Below are 20251 nucleotides of genomic sequence, written 5' to 3' on the forward strand. Positions count from 1 at the left end.
CTCTGGTTTGCTGGAACTCTCCCTACTTTCAAGTTATAGTTACTTTTTAACGAGTCCACATTGGTGTCCTACGTTGTATAAGATTAATTCTACTGCTAGCGTGTAAATACGGACTGGTTCAACTTGTATTTCCTTCTGGCATTATGTTGGCTCTCCTACAGAATTCCTAACTACTGAAGTTCATGTCATTTCAACCTTAGTTTCGTCGCCATGCGCCTTTTAACTGACTCAGTTTGACTCGTACTATTCAATAAACTCTATTTCAACTTTTGTTTTGCTCAATTTAAGAACTCCATAGTCAATAATTAATCCACGCTTCACGCATTGACATATATTTCAAGATCCACTATATCTATATCTTTTTACTTTAACAACCTCATGTTTGTTTTAACTTTATAGACTACCATCGTTCAAAGTATTCCTCTACAAATACTTGCTGTTAATCTGTACATATTATTATAATTTCAAGTCTAATGTTATCATTTTACTTTTTATTATGGCATTGTCACTCTTTTAACAATTTTTATCATTCAGCTCAGGGCCCTGACCTAATCTTTGTAAATTAAGGCTGACGATGTTCGCTATGTCAAACGAAACATGTTCCTTCATTTAAGACACCTCATGATTATTTTATAATTCAATGAGTAATATAATGTATTGAGTAGGTGGTTGTTATTAAAAGGATTTTATAATTTTAACAACAGGAGTCTACGTTAGTATCGCAACATGACAAATACCATGGTTCTATTTTACTAGTGATAAGTACCATTATGAGGGGCCGTGGACCCCTTTACACAACGGGCATCCTCAACTCAGTAGTACTATTGTTTCTGGGTCGGATCCACTGATGGTCTTAAATTCACACTTAATCACATTGTTTTCTGGTCAATGGATGATTTTTGAACTTATAAATTGTCATTATATTTCATTACGTTAGGGTCCGATGACCTAGATGTTAGGCCCCTTTAAACACAAGCATCATCATCTTCATCAGAGCTGTTGAGGATCCTCCCTACCATCAGGCTGAGCACTTCACAGGCAACAGGAAATATGGACGATACAAATTTCATGCTGAGCTGTATTTGCTGGTACAAGAGGTGAAAGATGACTGATAAATTTTGAATTTCCAAATATTTCAAAATTGGTTTCTTTATGATAAGCAGAATATTTCTCAGTATGTCTGAGTATTATTTTAGAAGTTTTTATATTATTTAATTGCTTCACATTGAAAGATATCCCAAAGCATTCAAACAAGACTCTTTTCCATTTTTGAAGGTATTTTTAATGTCATGTTTTTAAGGATCCTCAACCTGGAAATTTTCTGGAAAACGATAATGAAGATTTGAAACTGGAACCGACTCATTTACTGGGAAATTATGAATTGTTAAGCCCAACTAAAATTCCAGATGTGTATGAAGAATGTGCCTAATATCTTAACTCTTCCACAGAACAACTATGTACTTTCATCAGACGAGATGAATTTGAAACAAGAAACCAAATCAGAGTTGGCAGAGCCAGGACAAACACAGGTGAACACATTTGAAGTAATCTAATATTTTGATGACTTTTTTTCTGATTATACAAATTGTGGGTAAGCTGCTGAATAGATTTCAATACATGACTCTTCATTTATAGGGCAGATATGGTATTTATGGTGGGATTGCAAAACTTTTGAAATAATATTTATATATCTTCAAGTAGTTCAAAATTTTATGCTACCCCTTTGGGTGGGGTACACAGATGGAGAATACACCCACATCATCCGCTGACTGTTGTAAGAGGCAACTAAACGCGGTCCCAGGGGCTCTCAACTTGGAAGCGTGATTTTGTGACCAGGGGCCCTTAGCAGAGTCCTTGTGTTGCTTCCACTTGTGCCAGGCCCCTCACTTTCACCTATCGTGTTTGACCTTCATTGGTCAACTGTTGTTCTTTTCCAGCCCGGACAGTATTAGTTGATTTGATGCCTAGGGAGTCTTATTATGTTCACACCCTTCATTACTCTTGGCTTTCCTTGTCTGGTACTTCATTTATTTTAGCTTTGGATCCCTTTTCACTTTCTTCTCTCTCTTCTACCCTCTGAGGTTGGGTGTCACAGACAAAGACTACACCCACGGTATGTGTCCGTTATAAGAGGTGACTAAAATGGGCGACCAAGGGATGATGAAATTAGAACCATGAGACTGCTTGTGATTAGTACCATTACCTATTTAAAGATATGAACTTCATTAATGTTTCCGTATTGAACTGAGATCAACGATAAGATATCTACTGGGTTCAACCTTTTCAATGCTAATTAGGTACGTGTTTATTTTACAAATACCTTTTTTTCCACTTGGGGACCGGTTTTGACATATATAATGTCATCATCAGTCCTAAAATAAATCACAAATATATAAGTAAAGACATATTCTGTAACTGACCATTCACACCATGTGTCATTACAGAAGAGTAATGGATTAATAATTAAATCTGGGGCAGTGACACATTGAAGTACACATAAAGTCTCTCATTATTCAAAGAATATAAGAAGGAAGGTTCTTCAATATGTAGTCTTTGTGCATCCGTTCAATAGAAAGCCCCGATAGGCTTCCAAAGTAAATAGTCATTTAAAACACATGGGATATGCGTCAACCAGAGCGTCGAGAACTTCTTTGAGTCACTTGTAAGTTATACCTGATATAATTGTAATACTGATGAATATGGAATCAGTCAGTGGTAAAAGACATTAGTCTTGTGAGAAAGAGATATAAAATGTGGTAGGTCTCGAGGGGAGGAAGATGGGGGTAAAGAAAAAGATCTTGTTAGGGGATTAGTAGGTTTAAGGTGGGTCTTGTGAACAATGTGGTGGGGGCTTGTAATGTTACAATGTGGTGGGGGTTTGTAGGGCACTGAGAGACTTTATGTTTACTTCAGTGTGTCACTGCGCCAGATTTAATTAATAATTATTAATGTGGTGGGGCTTTGTAGGGCACTGGAACGTTACAAGCCCCCACCACATTGTTCACAAGACCCACCTTGAACCTACTAATCCTCTAACAAGATCTTTTTCTTTCCCCCAATCTTCCTCCCCTCCAAACCTACCACATTTTATATCTCCTTCTCACAAGGCTAACGTCTTTTACCACTGACTGATTTCATATTCATCAGTATTACAATTATATTAGGTATAAATTACAAGTGACTCAAAGAAGTTCTCGACGCTCTGGTTGACGCATATCATGTGTGAGTGTTTTAAATGACTCTTTATTTTGGAAGCCTATCAGAGCCTTCTATTGAATGGATGCACAAAGACTACATATTGAAGAATCTTTCCTCTTTTAGTTTTTGAATAATGAGAGACTTTATGTTTACTCCAATGTGTCATGGCACCAGATTTAATTATTAAGGTGTTACTCTTCTGTTATGACACATGGTGTGAATGGTCAGTTACAGATTATGTCTTTGCTTATATGTTTGTGATTTATTTTATGGCTGATGATGACATTATATGTGTCAAAACAGGTCCACAAGTTGAAAAAACGGTATTTGTAACATAAACAGGTAGCTAATTATTATTGAAAAGGTTGAACCTAATAGATATCTTATCGTAGGTACCATTACCAATATAATGGTCCGTTATTGGACATTATAAATTTTCCAGCTAACTCATTCTTGGTTGCCTGCGTTTCGCCCTCGTGTGCTAAGTTAGGGTCATCAGTTGGGACCATGAGTCAGCTTTCCTTGTGACTAGTACTACTTTGATAGGAAAATCATGGGTCTGCATTACATAGGAACAGTGAATTTATGTGAGGAACACTACGATTCTGGGCGTTGTTTGTGATAAATGTAATCATGTACATTGAACCAGTTGGTTCCATGTGTTACTTATGAGTACCACTTCATGACAAACACCATGGGTCTGCATTGCCTGTGATTATTACCACTATGTGAGAAACACCACAGATTTGGCTGGCTCCTGTGATTAGTACCACTCTGTGAGGAAAACTATGGGTCTGCGTTGCCTGAGAGTAATACCATTATGTGAGGAACACCATGAGTTTTTGTTGCCTGTGGGCATTACCATTATGTGTGATGCACCAAGGGTCTGTGTCACTATGTGACAAACACCACAGGTTTGGCTGGCACCCGTGTTTAATCCCACTATGTGAGAAACACCATGGGTTTGTGTTGCTTGTGAGTGAAACACTGGTACTACTAGGGGATCTACTGCAAACATCCAGCGCTCTTAAGCCTTATCACAGGTTTTCTCTACTGCCGACTATTGTGCTCCAGTGAATTCAGATGACGAGGCACACCCGCTTGCACACACATAGCCTACAACTCGGATGACAAGTTGGGCTCGGGGAGTGCCAATGCTCAGATATCTTTCTATAGTCCATACCTTGTAACAGATGGCTCTTGTGTTAAGATTTTTGTATATTAGAAGGTAATAATAATAATGGCGTTTGGCCTCTGGAGATGTCTGGTGCAGATCTTTTTCTAGTAGACGGCCTATTAGGCGACCTGCATGTCTGTGAAGATGAGGGTCCTACCTAGGATGATTTCTAATGTTGAATATGCCACACACACCCAGACCCCGAGCGATTGGAATTAACCAATCCCACTTATCCCGGCGCAGCTGGGAATCGAACCCGGTATCCTCTGAACCGAAGGCCAGTACGCTGACCATTCAGCCAATGTGTTGGATTACTCGAAGGTTGACGCAAGGGTATGTTGAAGTTTCCCCTTATTTGACCTTCAAACCACGTGTGTAGGGTGACTTGGAAATATTTCAAATTCCTTTCAAGCCAGTAGTCAATATGGCAACTAGCAGCGTCCATGTTTCTGAACACGAAGAATTAGTGAAGTTAATTAACATTATTTTAGATAGTGATTCCAGCAGTAGTGTAAGTGAAGATCTTCAGGAATTAGAAGATGATAATTTGTGTGAGGAAATGTTGAGTGTTAGTGTTAATGAGTCAGGAAATGTATATATCAGTAGTGACTCATAGAGTGATGATGAGCAAAACCTTCACGCCAGACCTCCACAATCAATCTATCACACAAGAACATCATTTTAGTTGAATTCATGTATTCATTCACTTTATGACAGAATTTCAGGTTAATATCTTGTGTAGTTTTCTTTTAACAATATATTTTCCATTGTGCAGCACAAACAGCTTTTCCACTGGGATTTAAATCTGAGCCAGTGTGTCACGCAGGGGTATTTAAATGAGAGTCCATTGGGTTTGTAGCCCGTATACAAAGTATATTGGCCCACAATTGAATAGCTGCATGCGTCTTATATCTGACACTATCAAATCTACTCCAGTTCACTGGCTCCCACTGTTGTCTGGAATAATGTCACCTGACTTACGAAGATCCAGTGCTTTTATTCAAGAGTACAACAAGATCTACATGAATCCTCTGCTACGTCTTGTAAATGACATACCAACTCTTAGTCTCCAAGGACTGAAATCACAACATCCAACCCTTTGTGATACTGCTCTGAAGACGTCGACCAAATTCAGTGCTTTGGAGGAGTGGAAAGGCCACTGAAATAAATCACCTGACTTTCCGCTCTATAACCTCTTCAGAGGGGTGGGGGAATTGCTAATGGATCCCAACTGCCGTGTGAAACTTGGTCCAGACTGAACAGGATCAGGACAGGTCATGGAAGGTGCAGGGATTCTCTCTACAAGTGGAACTTTGTACCATCTCCAGAATGTGATTGTGGATCACCTCACCAGACTAGTCTCCATATTGTAAGCGAGTGTCAACTATGGGCTTATCCAGGTAGACTGGAAGACGTCCTATTGCCAACAGCGGAAGCACTGCAGTGGATTCAAAAGTTGGACATTCACATATAACAGATAACACTAATGCCTGAAGTGAATCAATGTTTTTGTTTGTTATTGTGCATATATTGTATAATATATATATATCATTTCCTTGCCATATGCTCATAGAATAATAATAATAATAATAATAATAATAACCATGGGTTTGTGTTGCCTGTGGGTGGTGCCATTGTGTGTGACATAACATGGATCTCCATTACCTGTGATTAGTACCATCATGCGAGAAAGACCATGAGTCTACCTTACCTGTGATTAGGAGGCACCGTCTGGTTTTGCTTTACCATTGATTATTACCATCATGAGGGGCCAGTGATAAGTATCAACCCAGTAATTGTGAACTGGATCCACTGATTGTTTTTGTTTCACGATCACCTTTTCATCATAATTTGTTGTAGATTCAGTCAGTGGATATATTCGGAAGTTATAATTTTAATTGTTATTGATGTCATGCCCCCTTAAACAACAATCATCATATAATTTAATGTATAGCAGCTATTATTGTTGAAAATACCTCCACTGCATGGCAGCTGGTTTCATCAATGCTACTGCTACTTTATCCTAACCACATTTTGGCTACTAGCAAGGCTTCCTCTTATCATGTGTTGAGCAGCTCCGAGCCATTTCTCTCAAATGTTGATCCCAGATGTTCATCTTCTGCCAGATCCTCTTTTGCCTAAAACTTTTTCCTTGAAATATTACTTGTAGCAGACTGTTCAGTTCAGTTCAGTTCAGTACTCCTCATAATGTGACCTGTATATTCCAGCTGCCTCATTTGAATTGTCTTGATTAGCACAGGTCGACAGTCTTTTGTGGGGAGTACTCCCCTATTTTTATTATGCTCCATCCACAATATCAGTGGGTTTCACCCCACTGTTGGCTGCCCTGGGGAAGGTATTTCATGCTTTTCCATTTTACACCTGGCAAATGCTGTAGCTGTACCTTAATTAAGGCCAAGGCTGCTTCCATCCCACTCCTCGCCCTTTCCTATCCCATCATCGCTTTAAGACCTATCTGTGTTGGAGCGCTGTGAAGCAACTTGTAAAAGGAAAGTTCTTGGATGTATACCGGGTTTGGAACTTTATGAATTGCATTTATTTAATTTCCACTTGTACAAAAGAGATACATATTATACCAAGATTTACTGTCCTTCATGCTAATCACCAGCATTGTGTACTACCTGTTGCCAGTGATGTAGCGATTGTAGGGAACCTATAGCTGCACCTTTTGTGTTCATAGTGGTCTAATGCTGACAGATCTCAGGAATAGTCCTGAAGCAAAGGCCCCAAAGTTGTTCCTTCCTCTTAGGAATCATGCGAGTGTCACAAGGGCTTAATTCTTGGTTTATGGTAGGTGGTACAGCAGTTTCCAGCTACATGACCACACAAATCAGTCACAGTTTTCACTGTTCGTACTGTGAGCCTTTTCATGCAAAATGATTCATGGATCCTGCAGAAAGTGTCGCCACTTATTTCTCAAGCAGGTTGCAGGTTGTGTTCCTAAAATGAACAGCAATACTGCACATTGACAGTCTGCTGCGGGGGAACATAATGCTTTAAGATAACACCACCACAGTCGTACCCGAGAATAACCATAACTTTTATATGGCTGGGGTTCTGACAAAATTTTTAACTTTGTGGTTACCCATAATTGGTGTATAACTTGTGGGTCATACAAATTACCCCATGTCTCATCCAACATTATGATATGGCATAAGGATCATCTCCTTCACACTTATAGCGCTCCAAGTTGTTACGAGCAACATTTTATCATAACCATTTCTGCATCTCTGTCAAACCACGCTGAACCCATCATGATGCAATTTTTCTCATCCCCACATTTTTCTTCAGATGTGAAGCACGGTCGTATTCCCTAACCTCGAGTCTCGGGCTTGCTCACAAATCATATAGCTGCTTCTTCACTGGCACTAATACGACCTGGTTGACACATGTCTGCCACATTTTGGCTTTACACATTGAAGGCTTTTACCACCATGCTACTGTCATGTAAGGCAATGCAGATTCCTCGCAAGCCTGTTGAAAACCTTGGTGACACTGTCCTGCTGTACGACCTGTAATACATTCTCCATTGTTCCTGTTTCAAAAACATAGTGACAACATCAACTTAGATTGTGAACTAACACCATGCTGTGTTCCTTTCGCTAGTTCACATGTGCATGTTGTTTGAAGTTAGTCTATTTGAGATTTCCTTTGTCTCTTTTCATCCTCACAACCCATTGTTGAGTTAATTCCTTTTTCTTTGAAGGAAATGAGAAAAATAATCAAATAAATAATTACCATGATTCCCACTACTTTCTCCTTGTGAAAACATTAAAATGGATTTAATTACAAACAGAAAGTACAAAAACAAACCTCAGTTATAATTTAGTAAGACTTTACAAAAATCTAACCTTGGTTTAGTTAAACTGTTAAGTGCAGCTATATGGTGAACATAGCACTGGTATTCTTGAAGGTGACAATCTAACTTTTCACTTCTTAAAACATATGCACAATCTTCGTGTCAGCTGATCGTATGTTCTGTTGCCAACTTAGAACTTGACTGCCTTCACAAGGAGTGCTGATGTCTGGCCTACAGCCCCACTGATTTATTCTAGCTCATTGTGGTCCAGATTATTTATTTATTTATTTATTTATTTATTTATTTATTTATTTATTTATTTATTTATTTATTTATTTATTTATTTATTTATTTATTTATTTATTTATTTATTTATTTGTTTATTTACTTATTATTTATTTATTTATTGTATGACATATATATATACATACTGAAACAAGAAAGCAAGTACATTATAATCTAATGTCCAAAGATGTTATCCGTTCTAGAGCCTCTGTATTGTCTTCTAGAAAATCAAACCAATCTCCAGGGTAGGCTCTTCTGCTACACTCCTTTACAAAGTGTTCGATGGTTTGAAAAGGAGCACCACAGTCATGTTCGGGGGATTGTATCTCTCCCCGTTTATACAGGGACGCAGCACAGACACCATGACCACATCAAATCCTATTAAGAATGGTCCAAGTTCTTCTAGGGAGATCAGACCTCGAATTAGGTGGGAAGAAAGGCCAGAGATGTTCACCTGTTTTTGAGATCCAGTCTTCCTTCCATTGGGCATAGGGGTTGAAATTGTCTTCTGTGAGCTTCTGAGTGAACTTAACTGGCGGATGTCTAGATGTCAACCGGTTACTCTGAAGGTCAGGAATGTTGGAGTGGATGGGCAAGTCAGGGTTCTCATTTATCTTGGAGTATTCTCTCAACAGTGCTTGTGCTCTACGGAATGAAGGAGGCATGATGTTGCTTAAGACAGGAAGCCAGTGGGTAGGAGTTGACCTTATTACACCTGAAATAATCCTCATTGTGTTGTTGAGTGTCCACAAGTTTCACATGACAGCTGCTGGTCCACATAGGAGCACAATATTCTGCCGCAGAGAAAGCTAAACAAAGGGCAGAATATCTGAAGTTGCAGAAGCACTCCAGGTTGCACCACACAACTTCTGCAGAATGTTGTTACGACTCCTAATCTTTGTTGCTGTATTTACTAGATGTTAACTGAAGGAGAGTGTCCGATCTGATGTTATACGTAAGTACTTTGGATAATTATTGTGTCTGAGGACCTTACTGTTAACATGTTCAATGCAGATCACGCGCTAGGCGTATAACGCTACTTCATAAGCAGGTGTGGAGCACGTGCCTAGCGCGTCATGGGACGGTTGCTAGGAAATGTAAATCACAGGTTTCCCGCATGGCAAGAAAGGCTCTAATTGTCATCCTGCACATCGTGTAAGTCCGGTCTCCTAGCAGATTCATCCGTAGCCACATTTGCACATGCGTATTCTGTTTCCCGCGTATTTCCTCTCCAGATTTGCCATACGTTGTCATTCATTTATGGGATCTTTCAGCAGCAAGACCACTTCAGTGCATTTTGTGTTTATTAATTCTTCAGGAGAATTATGAGTGGTTCCGCTTTTGAAATAAATAAATTCCACTACTGCAATATGTTCAGTAAAAGAACTGAACTTGTAATTGTCGTTTATTCTTGCATCATATATGTGTATAACACGAAAGAACTTCTAATTGTTATTTATTCCTCATCACATTTATAAGTAACTTGAACGTGCAGTAATCATTTTTGACTACGTCGTGATGCTTATGTTATCATTTTATTTATATTTTTTTCTGATGGCCGACAATGTGGTTCCTTCAGCATCACGAGACCTACCCAATTAGCCAAAGTATTTCATTTTTGTTTGTCAAATTCTGCAATAAAGAAGTGTAAATATGAATATATTTATGTCTGTTAGATACTTTATGCATTTGTTTGTTATCTGCGGTAAGTAATGCACAGTAATCTACCAGTGCACGTGATCTGTCTGGTGACCAGTATTACTTCATGATTTCAACCACCGTGCGGGTCACGCACCAGGCGCATGAGTGGGATAAGTCCATGAGTTCGATAGAACTCGTCCTACCAACGTACAAAACTTCGATAATTACAACTTTTAAAGAGTACCACACAAATATTTTGCTCAGGTTGGCGGGTATGTCATGCTCTGCTAATACGCAGTGAACGTGTTAAAAGACACTTGGAGAGTACAGTTTGCTATTTTGTTATTTAGATGAAAGCAGGACATCTCAGTTTTGCTGGTGTTTGGTGGAAGTCTCCATTTCCAAAAGTAGTCACTAAGAATGGAAAAGTCATCAGTTAAAATGTTCTCTGTTTCTCTCAGGTTACTATGACTTGTAGCTAAAGCTATATCATCAGCATAGCAAAATTTTCTAGATTTCATTGGTGGCAAATGTGATACACACAGATTGAACAGGAGAGTAGCCAAGACTGAACCTTGAGGGAGACCATTGTTCAGTCTTGTCAGCTTGCAAGTCCTATTCCCTAGAACAACCTGAAAGAGTCTATTATCAAGCATGTTCCAATTAATTGTACCGTGGTTTTTCATGGTAATATCCCCTTCTCTCTAAACCGTGTCGTAAGCAGCAGAAAGATCCGGAAAAACAGCAGAGGTTTTCAACTGTTGCTGAAAACCTGCTTCAGTGCATGTTGTGAATGCAAGGACTTGGTCACAACAGCTACGATTCTGCCTAAAACCAGCTTGGTCCATAGGAATATGTTGATTAATTACAAAGCTAATTCTGTTGTATAGTAGTCTTTCAAGGAGTTTATTGCAACAACTGAGGAGAGCGATTGGCCTGTAGCTTTGTGGTATATCTTTTGGTTTGCCAGGTTTCAATATGGCAAGGATTTTAATCATCTTAAACTCCTTAGGAAGAACATCTGTCTGAAGTATGTGGGTAGAGAAGCACGCCAACCACCTTCTCGCATTCCGTCCCATATTTACAATAAATTCAGGATGTATTCCATCAAAACCTGGTGCCTTACCAACTTTCATGTCATTTAATGCTGTATCAACCTCATCAATCGTGAAGGCTTCAGAGTAGTCGAGGATGGAGAGGTACATTTAGGTATCCTTAGGTTCTTTTTCACGGTTTTTGTATGATTTTTAATCTTTAATAAACCTTGAAGTTAAAACAATATGGGAGGCTATTTTGTTTCGTGAGATAGTTGACTTCTCTCTACCTCCTGTTGAGTTTCCTCCAAGTTTCCTCAATAGGCTCCAGGCTTCTCTACTGGAATGCGAGAAATCGAAGTTACTAACTGTTTCTGTCCATTTCTGTCTATGATTTTCATCCAGACTCTGCAATAGCTCCTCACCAGTCGTACGGGCATCTGTTTCAAGAAAATCTTTGTATAGGGCATCGCTCTGTTCACTCCATCCAGAAACGTATTCTTTCCAGTAGCCTCTTGGGATGTGCTTTTTGGCTACAGATTTCCCAAGCCCTACAAATCTCTGATAATTATAGCTGGTTGCCGGAATCCATCTGATGCATTTGTCCAGCTCGTCCGAGAATTTCGTCCAGTTTGCCTTTTTAAAGTTCCAGCATGGGCGTGGGAAAGATCTAATTAAGGGAACAGAGATGCCCATCTCAAGGAAGATTGGTCTGTGTTGACTATTTGGGAAGTACCCCAAAACTTCTCTCATCATGGGTAGAGGGTTGCCAACAGAGTTAGATGTGACGAAACAGAGGTCTGGGTTGGACTCTTGCTTCCAAGCAGCAGATCTAAACGTGTCTTTGTCTTTTGCATCAAATATAAGATGTACATTTTGGTCTTCTGATCATTCTACTAAAGCTATGCCGCAATCATTGTTTCTTGCATATTTCCAAGTTTCATGATGGCTGTTGAAGTCGCCAGCATGGATAGTTGGATGACTTACATCTTGCAGTTTTATTGTTACAGTATGAATATTATTAATTGTACTAGATGATATGAATTCAACCTGCTCCAAGTTGTTATGGGTGTATGTAGCTATACCATATACATTGTCAAAGGTAGCACCAATAATACTATAACCATAAATCTTCCCTCTCCTGCTTAGCTCATCTTCTGCAGCAGCATGTGTCTCTTGAATGAGTACCAGATCAATGTCATTATTGCGTATCAATTTTGACAAAACGTCACACTTAGATCTACTGACACCTTCAATATTCAGTTGGCAAATTTTAATACCGTGTCCAAGCTTTTGAGTCAGTTGGCTCTTAAAAGAACTTTTGAGTGGGTTACTTTGTACAGTTTGCATATTTGCTTGGAGTTCTTTAGAAGATAGGTCGAGCAGCCAATGTTGTTGCTTCCTTAGCACCATCCAGGGGTCACGTGTAGGGCATTTTAAGGTTTAACCTTCAGACGTGAAGCAACAGTATACCCTCATGGTCCAGATAACTTATATGAATTCTAATTTGTATCGATCATGAGCTTTAAGGCTTATGCCTCGATGACTTCCTTTTCAAATTTCATATCCGGTGGCCTGCCTAGTCTGTCTCTGGTGAGATACTGCGTGCTCAATGCCTGATGTTTTCTGCATTGGCCCAGAACAAGTTTCTCTCTTATATTTTGTGTCTCAATCCCATCCTTGCCTCTGACAATATGAATGTGTCTGAGATATGAGCAGTGCTGGTATCACCATTCCTAATAAAGCCAGATCCAGTAAGTAAGGTTGAGGAATTGACATTCATATGGTTGGTCTGTATGTTCATTTCATTGAACTTAAGAGACTGTTATGTAACAGCACTGTCTGACTAGGAGTGGAAGACAATGGTAAACTACCTCATTCTTTATTTCCTTAGTTTGCCTTCTCAGTGACACCTAGCTCTCTATGGCAGCTTGAAGAGCTGTTGAGAATCCTTCCTGCCTTCAGGCTGAGCACTTCACATACAATAGAAGATATGGATATACGTATTTTGTGCTGAGTGGTATTTTTCAGTACAGTATATGAAAGATGACAGTGATAAGTTTTAAGTTCTGTATATTTAAGAATTGGTTTGTTTATGATGAGCAGAATATTTTTCAGTATGTCCGTGTATTTTTCTGATTGTTCAGTGTTATTTTTGAAGATTTTATGTTGTATAATCACTCCTCACTTCAACAATACCCTTGAGCATCCAAACGGGACAATCTCCACTCTTGATGGTCTCTTTTTTTCATTATTTGAACGATTTTTTATGTGGAAATTTTCTGAAATACAATAATGATCATTTGAAGCTGACTCATTTTGTAGGCAATAATGAACTGTTAAGCCCACTCATAAAAATTAAGTTGCCATATTTGTCTGAAGAATTGCCTTTTCCACAGGACAAATATCAACTTGCATCACACGAGATGCACTTGAAAGAAGGAATCAAATCAGATTTGGCAGAGCCAGGACAAACACAGGTAAACAAATTTTAAATCATCTAATATTTTGATGACCACCTTTCATTTTCTTCATGTAGTTCAATATTTAATGGTAGGTTAGGTAATGCATAGTAGATAGTATTGTTCAAAGCCCCCCACTGCATGGCAGATGGTTTAATCTCTGCTACTGCTACCTTATCCTAACTGGATTTAAGCTGCAAGTATGGCTATCTTCCTTTTGCCATGTGTCAAAGAGTTTCAACATTTCTTTAAAATGTCAACACAAGATGTACATCTTCTGCCAGTTCCTCATTTGCCTAAACTTTTTCCTTGAAATATTACTTGTAGCAGACTGTTCTTTTCAGGAGTCCTCACAATGTGACCTATATATTCCAGCCTCCTCATTTTAATTGTGTTGATGAGCTCAAGTCAACAGTTCTTGTGTGGAGTACTTCTTTTCTTTTTACCGAGCTTGATAGCTGCAGTCGCTTAAGTGCGGCCAGTATCCAGTATTCGGGAGATAGTAGGTTCGAGCCCCACTATCGGCAGCCCTGAAAATGGTTTTCAGTGGTTTCCCATTTTCACACCAGGCAAATGCTGGGGCTGTACCTTAATTAAGGCCACGGCCGCTTCCTTCCCACTCCTAGCCCTTCCTGTCCCATTGTCGCCATAAGACCTATCTGTGTCGGTGCGACATAAAGCAACTAGCAAACTTCTTTTTTTTATTATGCTGCAACCTCAATATCAGTGGGTTTGAACCCCACTGTTGGCAGCCCTGAAGAAGTTTTTCCGCTGATTTCCGTTTTTACACTAGTCAAATGCTGGGCTGTACCTTAATTAAGGCCACACCTGATCCTTTTGAGTCCCAGTCCTTTCCCATCCCATCATCTCTGTAAGACAATGCAACGTAAAGCAACTTAAAAAGCCACAAGAATTATAACATTTATTGTTGTATCCACATCTTGATCGTTTAGATTATCTTATATCTGTGTAATGAATTATATAGGGCTCTATAGTATTTAGTTCAACAACTGACAATTTGTTAACCGAACTTGGACATGGTAGGCAAGAGGTTGAGATCCAATATAAGTCCCTTTGACAATCAGTCATCTGTGGGAACACAGGCACTAACAAGTGACAAGTCATGTAAGAATACTAAATGGATGAACATGATGACAGAATGTTGTGGGAAGAGAGAAAGTGAGAATTGGGGATTATACTAGCCCTTCTAGTTTGTCTTCTTCTATTACTCCCTCTTCCAAGGCTCTTCTCTTTATCCTATTATGAGTTCCTTTTTTTTTGCTCCTGTTCTTCATACAATAATGACACGGCACATGTTGTTCATTTCATTTTTACATTGGAAGAACATATTGATGTTTTTATTGTGCAAATATGACATTATTTTGTCAGCTATATCATGTTTTTGTATAAAAGTTTAATCTTTTTATTTGTTTACTCTACATTTCTTACTTTGCTTTGCATATTTGTTTGTTACAGCCTGCTACTGTTTTTAAGGATGAACTAAGCATAGATGAACCCACAGTTGGTCAGCTGGTTGCCTGTCTCAAAGAAGAAGGCAAGTAAGTAGAGTTTAGGTTAATTGGATTTTACATGAGGATTTTCATCACTCCAAATATAATTGTTAAAAATTGAAGAATTCTGTAATTTTTTAGTAATTTCTGATGTTCAGAAACTCGTACTATCATCAAGAGTGTTTGTGTTCTGGAATTGTCTTAATCAGTCAACATTCAGTTGTTCATTTATAAATCTTGACTTTTCAATACTGTGATTTAATTGATCCACCAAAAATATGGTTTGGTATCAAAACTTATCAACCTGTCACATTTAAGTTCAATTTATTGTTTACATTACTTTTTTCTTGACTGCCCACTTTTGCAATCATTTAAGAAAAGGCCAGGAACACAACTGATAAGGAATCTACCGTGTGGGTGACTGCCCTAAATGCATATCACTAGTTTTGGATGGATGGATGGATGGACGGATGGACGGACAGATCAGGAGTCTTTGGGGGATCTATTATAGTGAAGCAGTGTGTTATTGAGTGTTCCATGTAAGCGGCGAGATCTGCTTCAGGAGACATGGTGTATGTTAGCAGAGATGTTTTTTAGTGATAGTATGTACTTCCCAATAGACCTAGTGAAAGTAATTTACTAGAAACGAAACTAGTAAGGCCTCCAGTGGATAATTATAATACAGTCACGGCAGAGTACTTGCTGTGAAAATTGAGTCTGAATGTAGTGTCATGGCAATTCAGGGTAGTATATATCATGGGCCTACTACTTCAGTGATACTGGCGAGTCTTTACGAAAAGTATTTAACATCTGAAATCAACTCTGTCCCTCTTAAATTCAACAAATTTCTTAGTTATGAAATTACTCCATAGGCATGACCTTCCAGAATGATCCTGTGTGAATAAGAAAATTAGCAAGATTCGCAAAATTTTTATTAGTATCTGTAAGCACTTTAATAACATTAAGTCATGGTATGTATGTATATCTATAACAGGGGTAGAAATTTCTTGGTGACGGAACTATGTCCAAGTATTAAAGAGTTTACAGTACCACAGAATATAATTGTGCTTCCATATTCTTAAAAACTAATTGGAGGCACTTAAAGGAGTACAGAATAACAGAGCCATGAAATTCAGGAAACAGACCAGGTAAGTAAGGATTTTTTAGTTAAACAATTGGCACAGTCAATCTTTAGGGAGGAAGGGGTTCTCTGATTGCTCTTGGTAAACTGTCGAAAGTAGTAAGTAGGTCATTAAAATTCACTATATTGTTGGAATCTGATGAGATTATGTGATAGGAGTAGAATTGTAGATCGTGGTTGAGTAAGTGATGGTAATATAGGGTATTTCCAGAAGGTTATACTGTCTATCACAGAGACTGATGATATAAGATATTGGAGCTGGGATGTTATTCTGGTGAAGGAAATTTATTGCTGACATGAATAGTTTACTGATGATAGGGATGAACTTTTAAGGATAAAATTAGGTTGTGAAAATGTAAAGAAGGTGTGAATTATTGGAACATATAGGCCTGGAATAGAGGAAAGAGACATGGAAATAATTGAGAAACTAACAGATTATACTCATAAAAACAATAATAATGATATGTATTAATTGAGGGAATATTTAAACTTGCTTTAAGTTGAATGGAATGGAGCTACAGGTGAAGTTACACAAGTATGGTTCATCCATTATTGAAATGCAAGCATTGTTTGGGATTCTTACCATGAGTATCTAATATAGGAAATAGATTGTGTACAGATGAAAGCAGCAAGATTTTTAACTGGGAATTTCAGGAGAAAAATCAATGTATCAGAAAAATTTGATAAACTTAATGGGAAGCCTTAAGTTAGAGAAGAGAGAGCACTAGTCTTGAAGAATTACATAGAGCCTATACAGGAGAGTCGGTGAGGGGGGATATCTGCGAGAGTCTTCATTTGGGAAATAATTATGTTGGCATGGCTGACCACAAATATAAAACTACATGGGGTCTAAGCACGAGTGATTGTGGTAAATTTTCATTAATTAGGAAGTGCGTGAAGATGTGGAAGAGTATACCAGGGTAAGTGTTCAATTTTTTTCAAAATCTACAGATATTCATGAATTGAATAAACTGCAACAGAGAAGTGAAATGAAATATTTGAGGGCATCCGATCTGTGCATGTTATTGTATATAAAAACATTTTGTGAATGAATTTTTTCCATCCCTTTTTCTGTGGAGATTGAACAGCTGCAATAGAGGAATGCCCATAGGAGTAAAGTACAGTGACGTCTTCTAGGGCCCTCGGACCTGTACAATAGATGTAAAACTCCTTCCAGAACTCTGAAACGTGTTGGAAAAAATTGCTCTGGTTAAGACACAGCAGGACATTACGCTTGATAGGTATGAAAATGGGAGAGAGGTAATGTAATTTAAATTGTAATTTAAATCTTATAGCTGTTGTATAGTATTACTTCATGTGATTCTACATACTGAATATGAGTTGATTATGTGTAAGTGAAGTAGGTATTACATGTAGAATTTTGTTAATTATATAAATTTTTCGGAATGAGCGGTGTGTTTCATTGAAAAATTATTACTGTAAATTGTATACTGCTATATTTTAGGAAATTGTCTTCCTTTTTCAATTTAAAAATTAATGTTTAATAAAAATGTATCTTGGTGCATCATTTGCCACTGAGGTTGACACCTCATTTGCAAATAAATTAATTTTGATTTGATGTCCCTGGACCAACTTGCATGAGCATGCAAGTCTGTGTTTTGATACATGTTAGCTGAAAAGTATTTGGCCACTATTAGTATAGATTGTACAGAGAACAGAGAGAAGGGGAGAGCGCTAGGGAGTGTAGCTGTATAAGTGTGCGTCCTGATCTATGGGTGTGAGGGTGTGAGTTCTCAGTAAGCCTGTGTTACTGTGTAGAATGAGCAACTAGGCAATAAACCTGAGATAGAAGGTACCCGTCAAATATTTATTTACCAACCACCTTGCCAACTTGTTGCTGTAGGAAGTATCAGTTTTTCCACTGGACTTTACCTTCGGTACCATTTCTTACTGTGGGTAAATACCGTAGCTTTGGACAATAATCCAAAATATGCTTTCGAGACAACCTCATTTTTATTTGCACCTCTCTACCCATGGTGGTGTAAGTCTGTTGAGATTGTCCGTGAGAGTTGTCTTATAATTAGATGATGATAATTTTGGTAATCTACATTTTGCTTTTGGATTCTCTACTTGATCTTGTTGTCTTACACATAAAAGGTATTAGTTTTTAGTTTTTCTTTATTCTAGGGTTCCAGTAGCTACAGGTGATAGTAGTTGCAGGATATTGGAAAAAGGAATTGACCTGATGTGTGATTTGTCACCTCATAATGTACGTGACATACTGCTCCTTTCCCTGTCCGGAGAAAGGCCAATCCAGCCTATTACAGAGAATGTACTCAGTTGTAATGAATGTGGTAAGAAGTTTTCGCTGAAGTCAAAACTTCGTAAACACCTGCTCAATCATAGAGTGCCCGCACTACGTTGCAACGCGTGTGGTAGAACATTTCGAAACAAGGATAATCTGAAATACCATCTCCTAACCCATACTGACGAGCGTCCGCACTGTTGCAGCCAATGTGGTAAAAGCTATCGAGATAAGAGCCACTTAAAAGATCATCTTTTAACGCATAGTGGAGAGCGGCCGTACTGCTGTAGCCGCTGTGGTAAAAGGTTTCCAGGAAAGAGGAACTTGAATAGCCACCTCATATCCCATACTGGATTGCGTGAGCATTGTTGTAACGAATGTGGTAAAAGGTTTCGTCGAAAATCTAATTTGAAAAAACACATAGAAACCCATACTGGAGAGGGGGTGACGTTACACATTTGCCCACAATGCGGTAAATTTTTTCGCGTTAAGGCCCTCCTGAAAATCCACTTACTGATTCATACTGGAGAACGTCCATTCTGTTGTAGCCAGTGTCGTAAAAAGTTCCGCGATAAGAATGTGCTAAGGAATCACATTCTAACCCACACTGAAAAACGTCCCCATTGCTGCACCCAATGCGGTAAATGTTTTCGGACAAAAGGCCTCCTGAGTAACCATATTCTAATTCATACTGGAGAGCGTCCCCACTTTTGCACGCAATGTTTTAAACGCTTTCGTACAAAGGAGCTCCTGCGTAGACACATGGTAACCCATAGTGGAGTTCGTCCGCACTTATGTACCCAATGTAGTAAAAGGTTTGTTACGAAAGGTATCCTGAATAGCCACCTCTTAACCCATACTGGAGAGCGTCCCAAATGTTGTAGTAAATGTGGTAAAAGGTTTCGTGATAAAAGCCACCTGAATAACCATCTTCTTACTCATACTAGTGAGCGTCCTTTTTGTTGTAGCCAATGTGGTAAAAAGTTTCGTGATAAGGGCTACCTGAGAAGGCACATCCGCAGTCATACTGGTGGTCCCGATGTGGTGAAAGTTTCCTGTAAAAAACCCCGCTAAATAACAACCTCTCCACTCATATTGGAGAGCGTCTAGACGTACGGGACGATTGTTATAAGATGTATCGTCTAAAGACCGCGCTTTAACTTAATATTCTCACTGTTATTGTGGAGCCCCCGCATGGTTGTAATCAATATATTAAAAGGTTTGTGGGAAGGGCACGCATTTTAAACACCTGCGTACACTTTCCGGAAGGCGTTCGATCTGTTAAGATTAAGGTAATATGTTTTCCTTCAAGTGTAAGCTTGAAAGATAGCTAATCACTCATACTTGGAGTGTGCTTACATTATTCTAATCCTTGTAGAAAGATGTAGAGGACGATAAATAAATAACTGTTTACACTTACGGGAGGGCACTCCCTCTCTTGTCTTGAAGGTTGAGGTTCACTTTCCCTTCACTATACACCATGAAAAAAGAAGTTCACTCATACATAAGTGGTAGTAGCTTTTAATTTTAAAATCTATCCGCGAACGCACCAGATCGCTTATACCAGAAAACTGGTCTGTCGTTCCTCGCTGTTGATATCCGTGTGTTTAATGATTGGGTTGTGTTATGCAGTGATAGCCCAAGTGACAAAATTCATGTTTCGAGAAAGCGGCGTCTTTGCGAATGCTTAAATAAAAACTATCTACCTCGTTCATT

The 20251-nt window shown here is 38.6% G+C and overlaps 1 protein-coding gene across 5 annotated transcripts in view; it reads left to right on the forward strand.

The window, feature by feature from the left end:
* LOC137502899 (gastrula zinc finger protein XlCGF57.1-like) overlaps positions 1-19922 on the forward strand; it is a 54698-nt gene extending 34776 nt beyond the window's left edge. For 3 of the 5 annotated variants that reach the window (XM_068230086.1, XM_068230087.1, XM_068230088.1), the window contains 4 exons: positions 1449-1529; positions 13555-13635; positions 15094-15176; positions 18418-19922. In XM_068230086.1, the coding sequence (XP_068086187.1) occupies positions 1449-1529; positions 13555-13635; positions 15094-15176; positions 18418-19609 (1437 nt within the window). In that variant the 3' untranslated portion in view covers positions 19610-19922. The remainder of the gene's footprint in view (positions 1-1448; positions 1530-13554; positions 13636-15093; positions 15177-18417) is intronic. The other 2 variants (XM_068230089.1, XM_068230090.1) reach the window with 2 other exon arrangements.
* The last annotated feature ends 329 nt before the right edge of the window (positions 19923-20251 follow it).

The sequence above is a fragment of the Anabrus simplex genome, chromosome 13 (genome assembly GCF_040414725.1).
Source record: "Anabrus simplex isolate iqAnaSimp1 chromosome 13, ASM4041472v1, whole genome shotgun sequence".
Taxonomy (NCBI): Eukaryota; Metazoa; Arthropoda; class Insecta; order Orthoptera; family Tettigoniidae; genus Anabrus; species Anabrus simplex.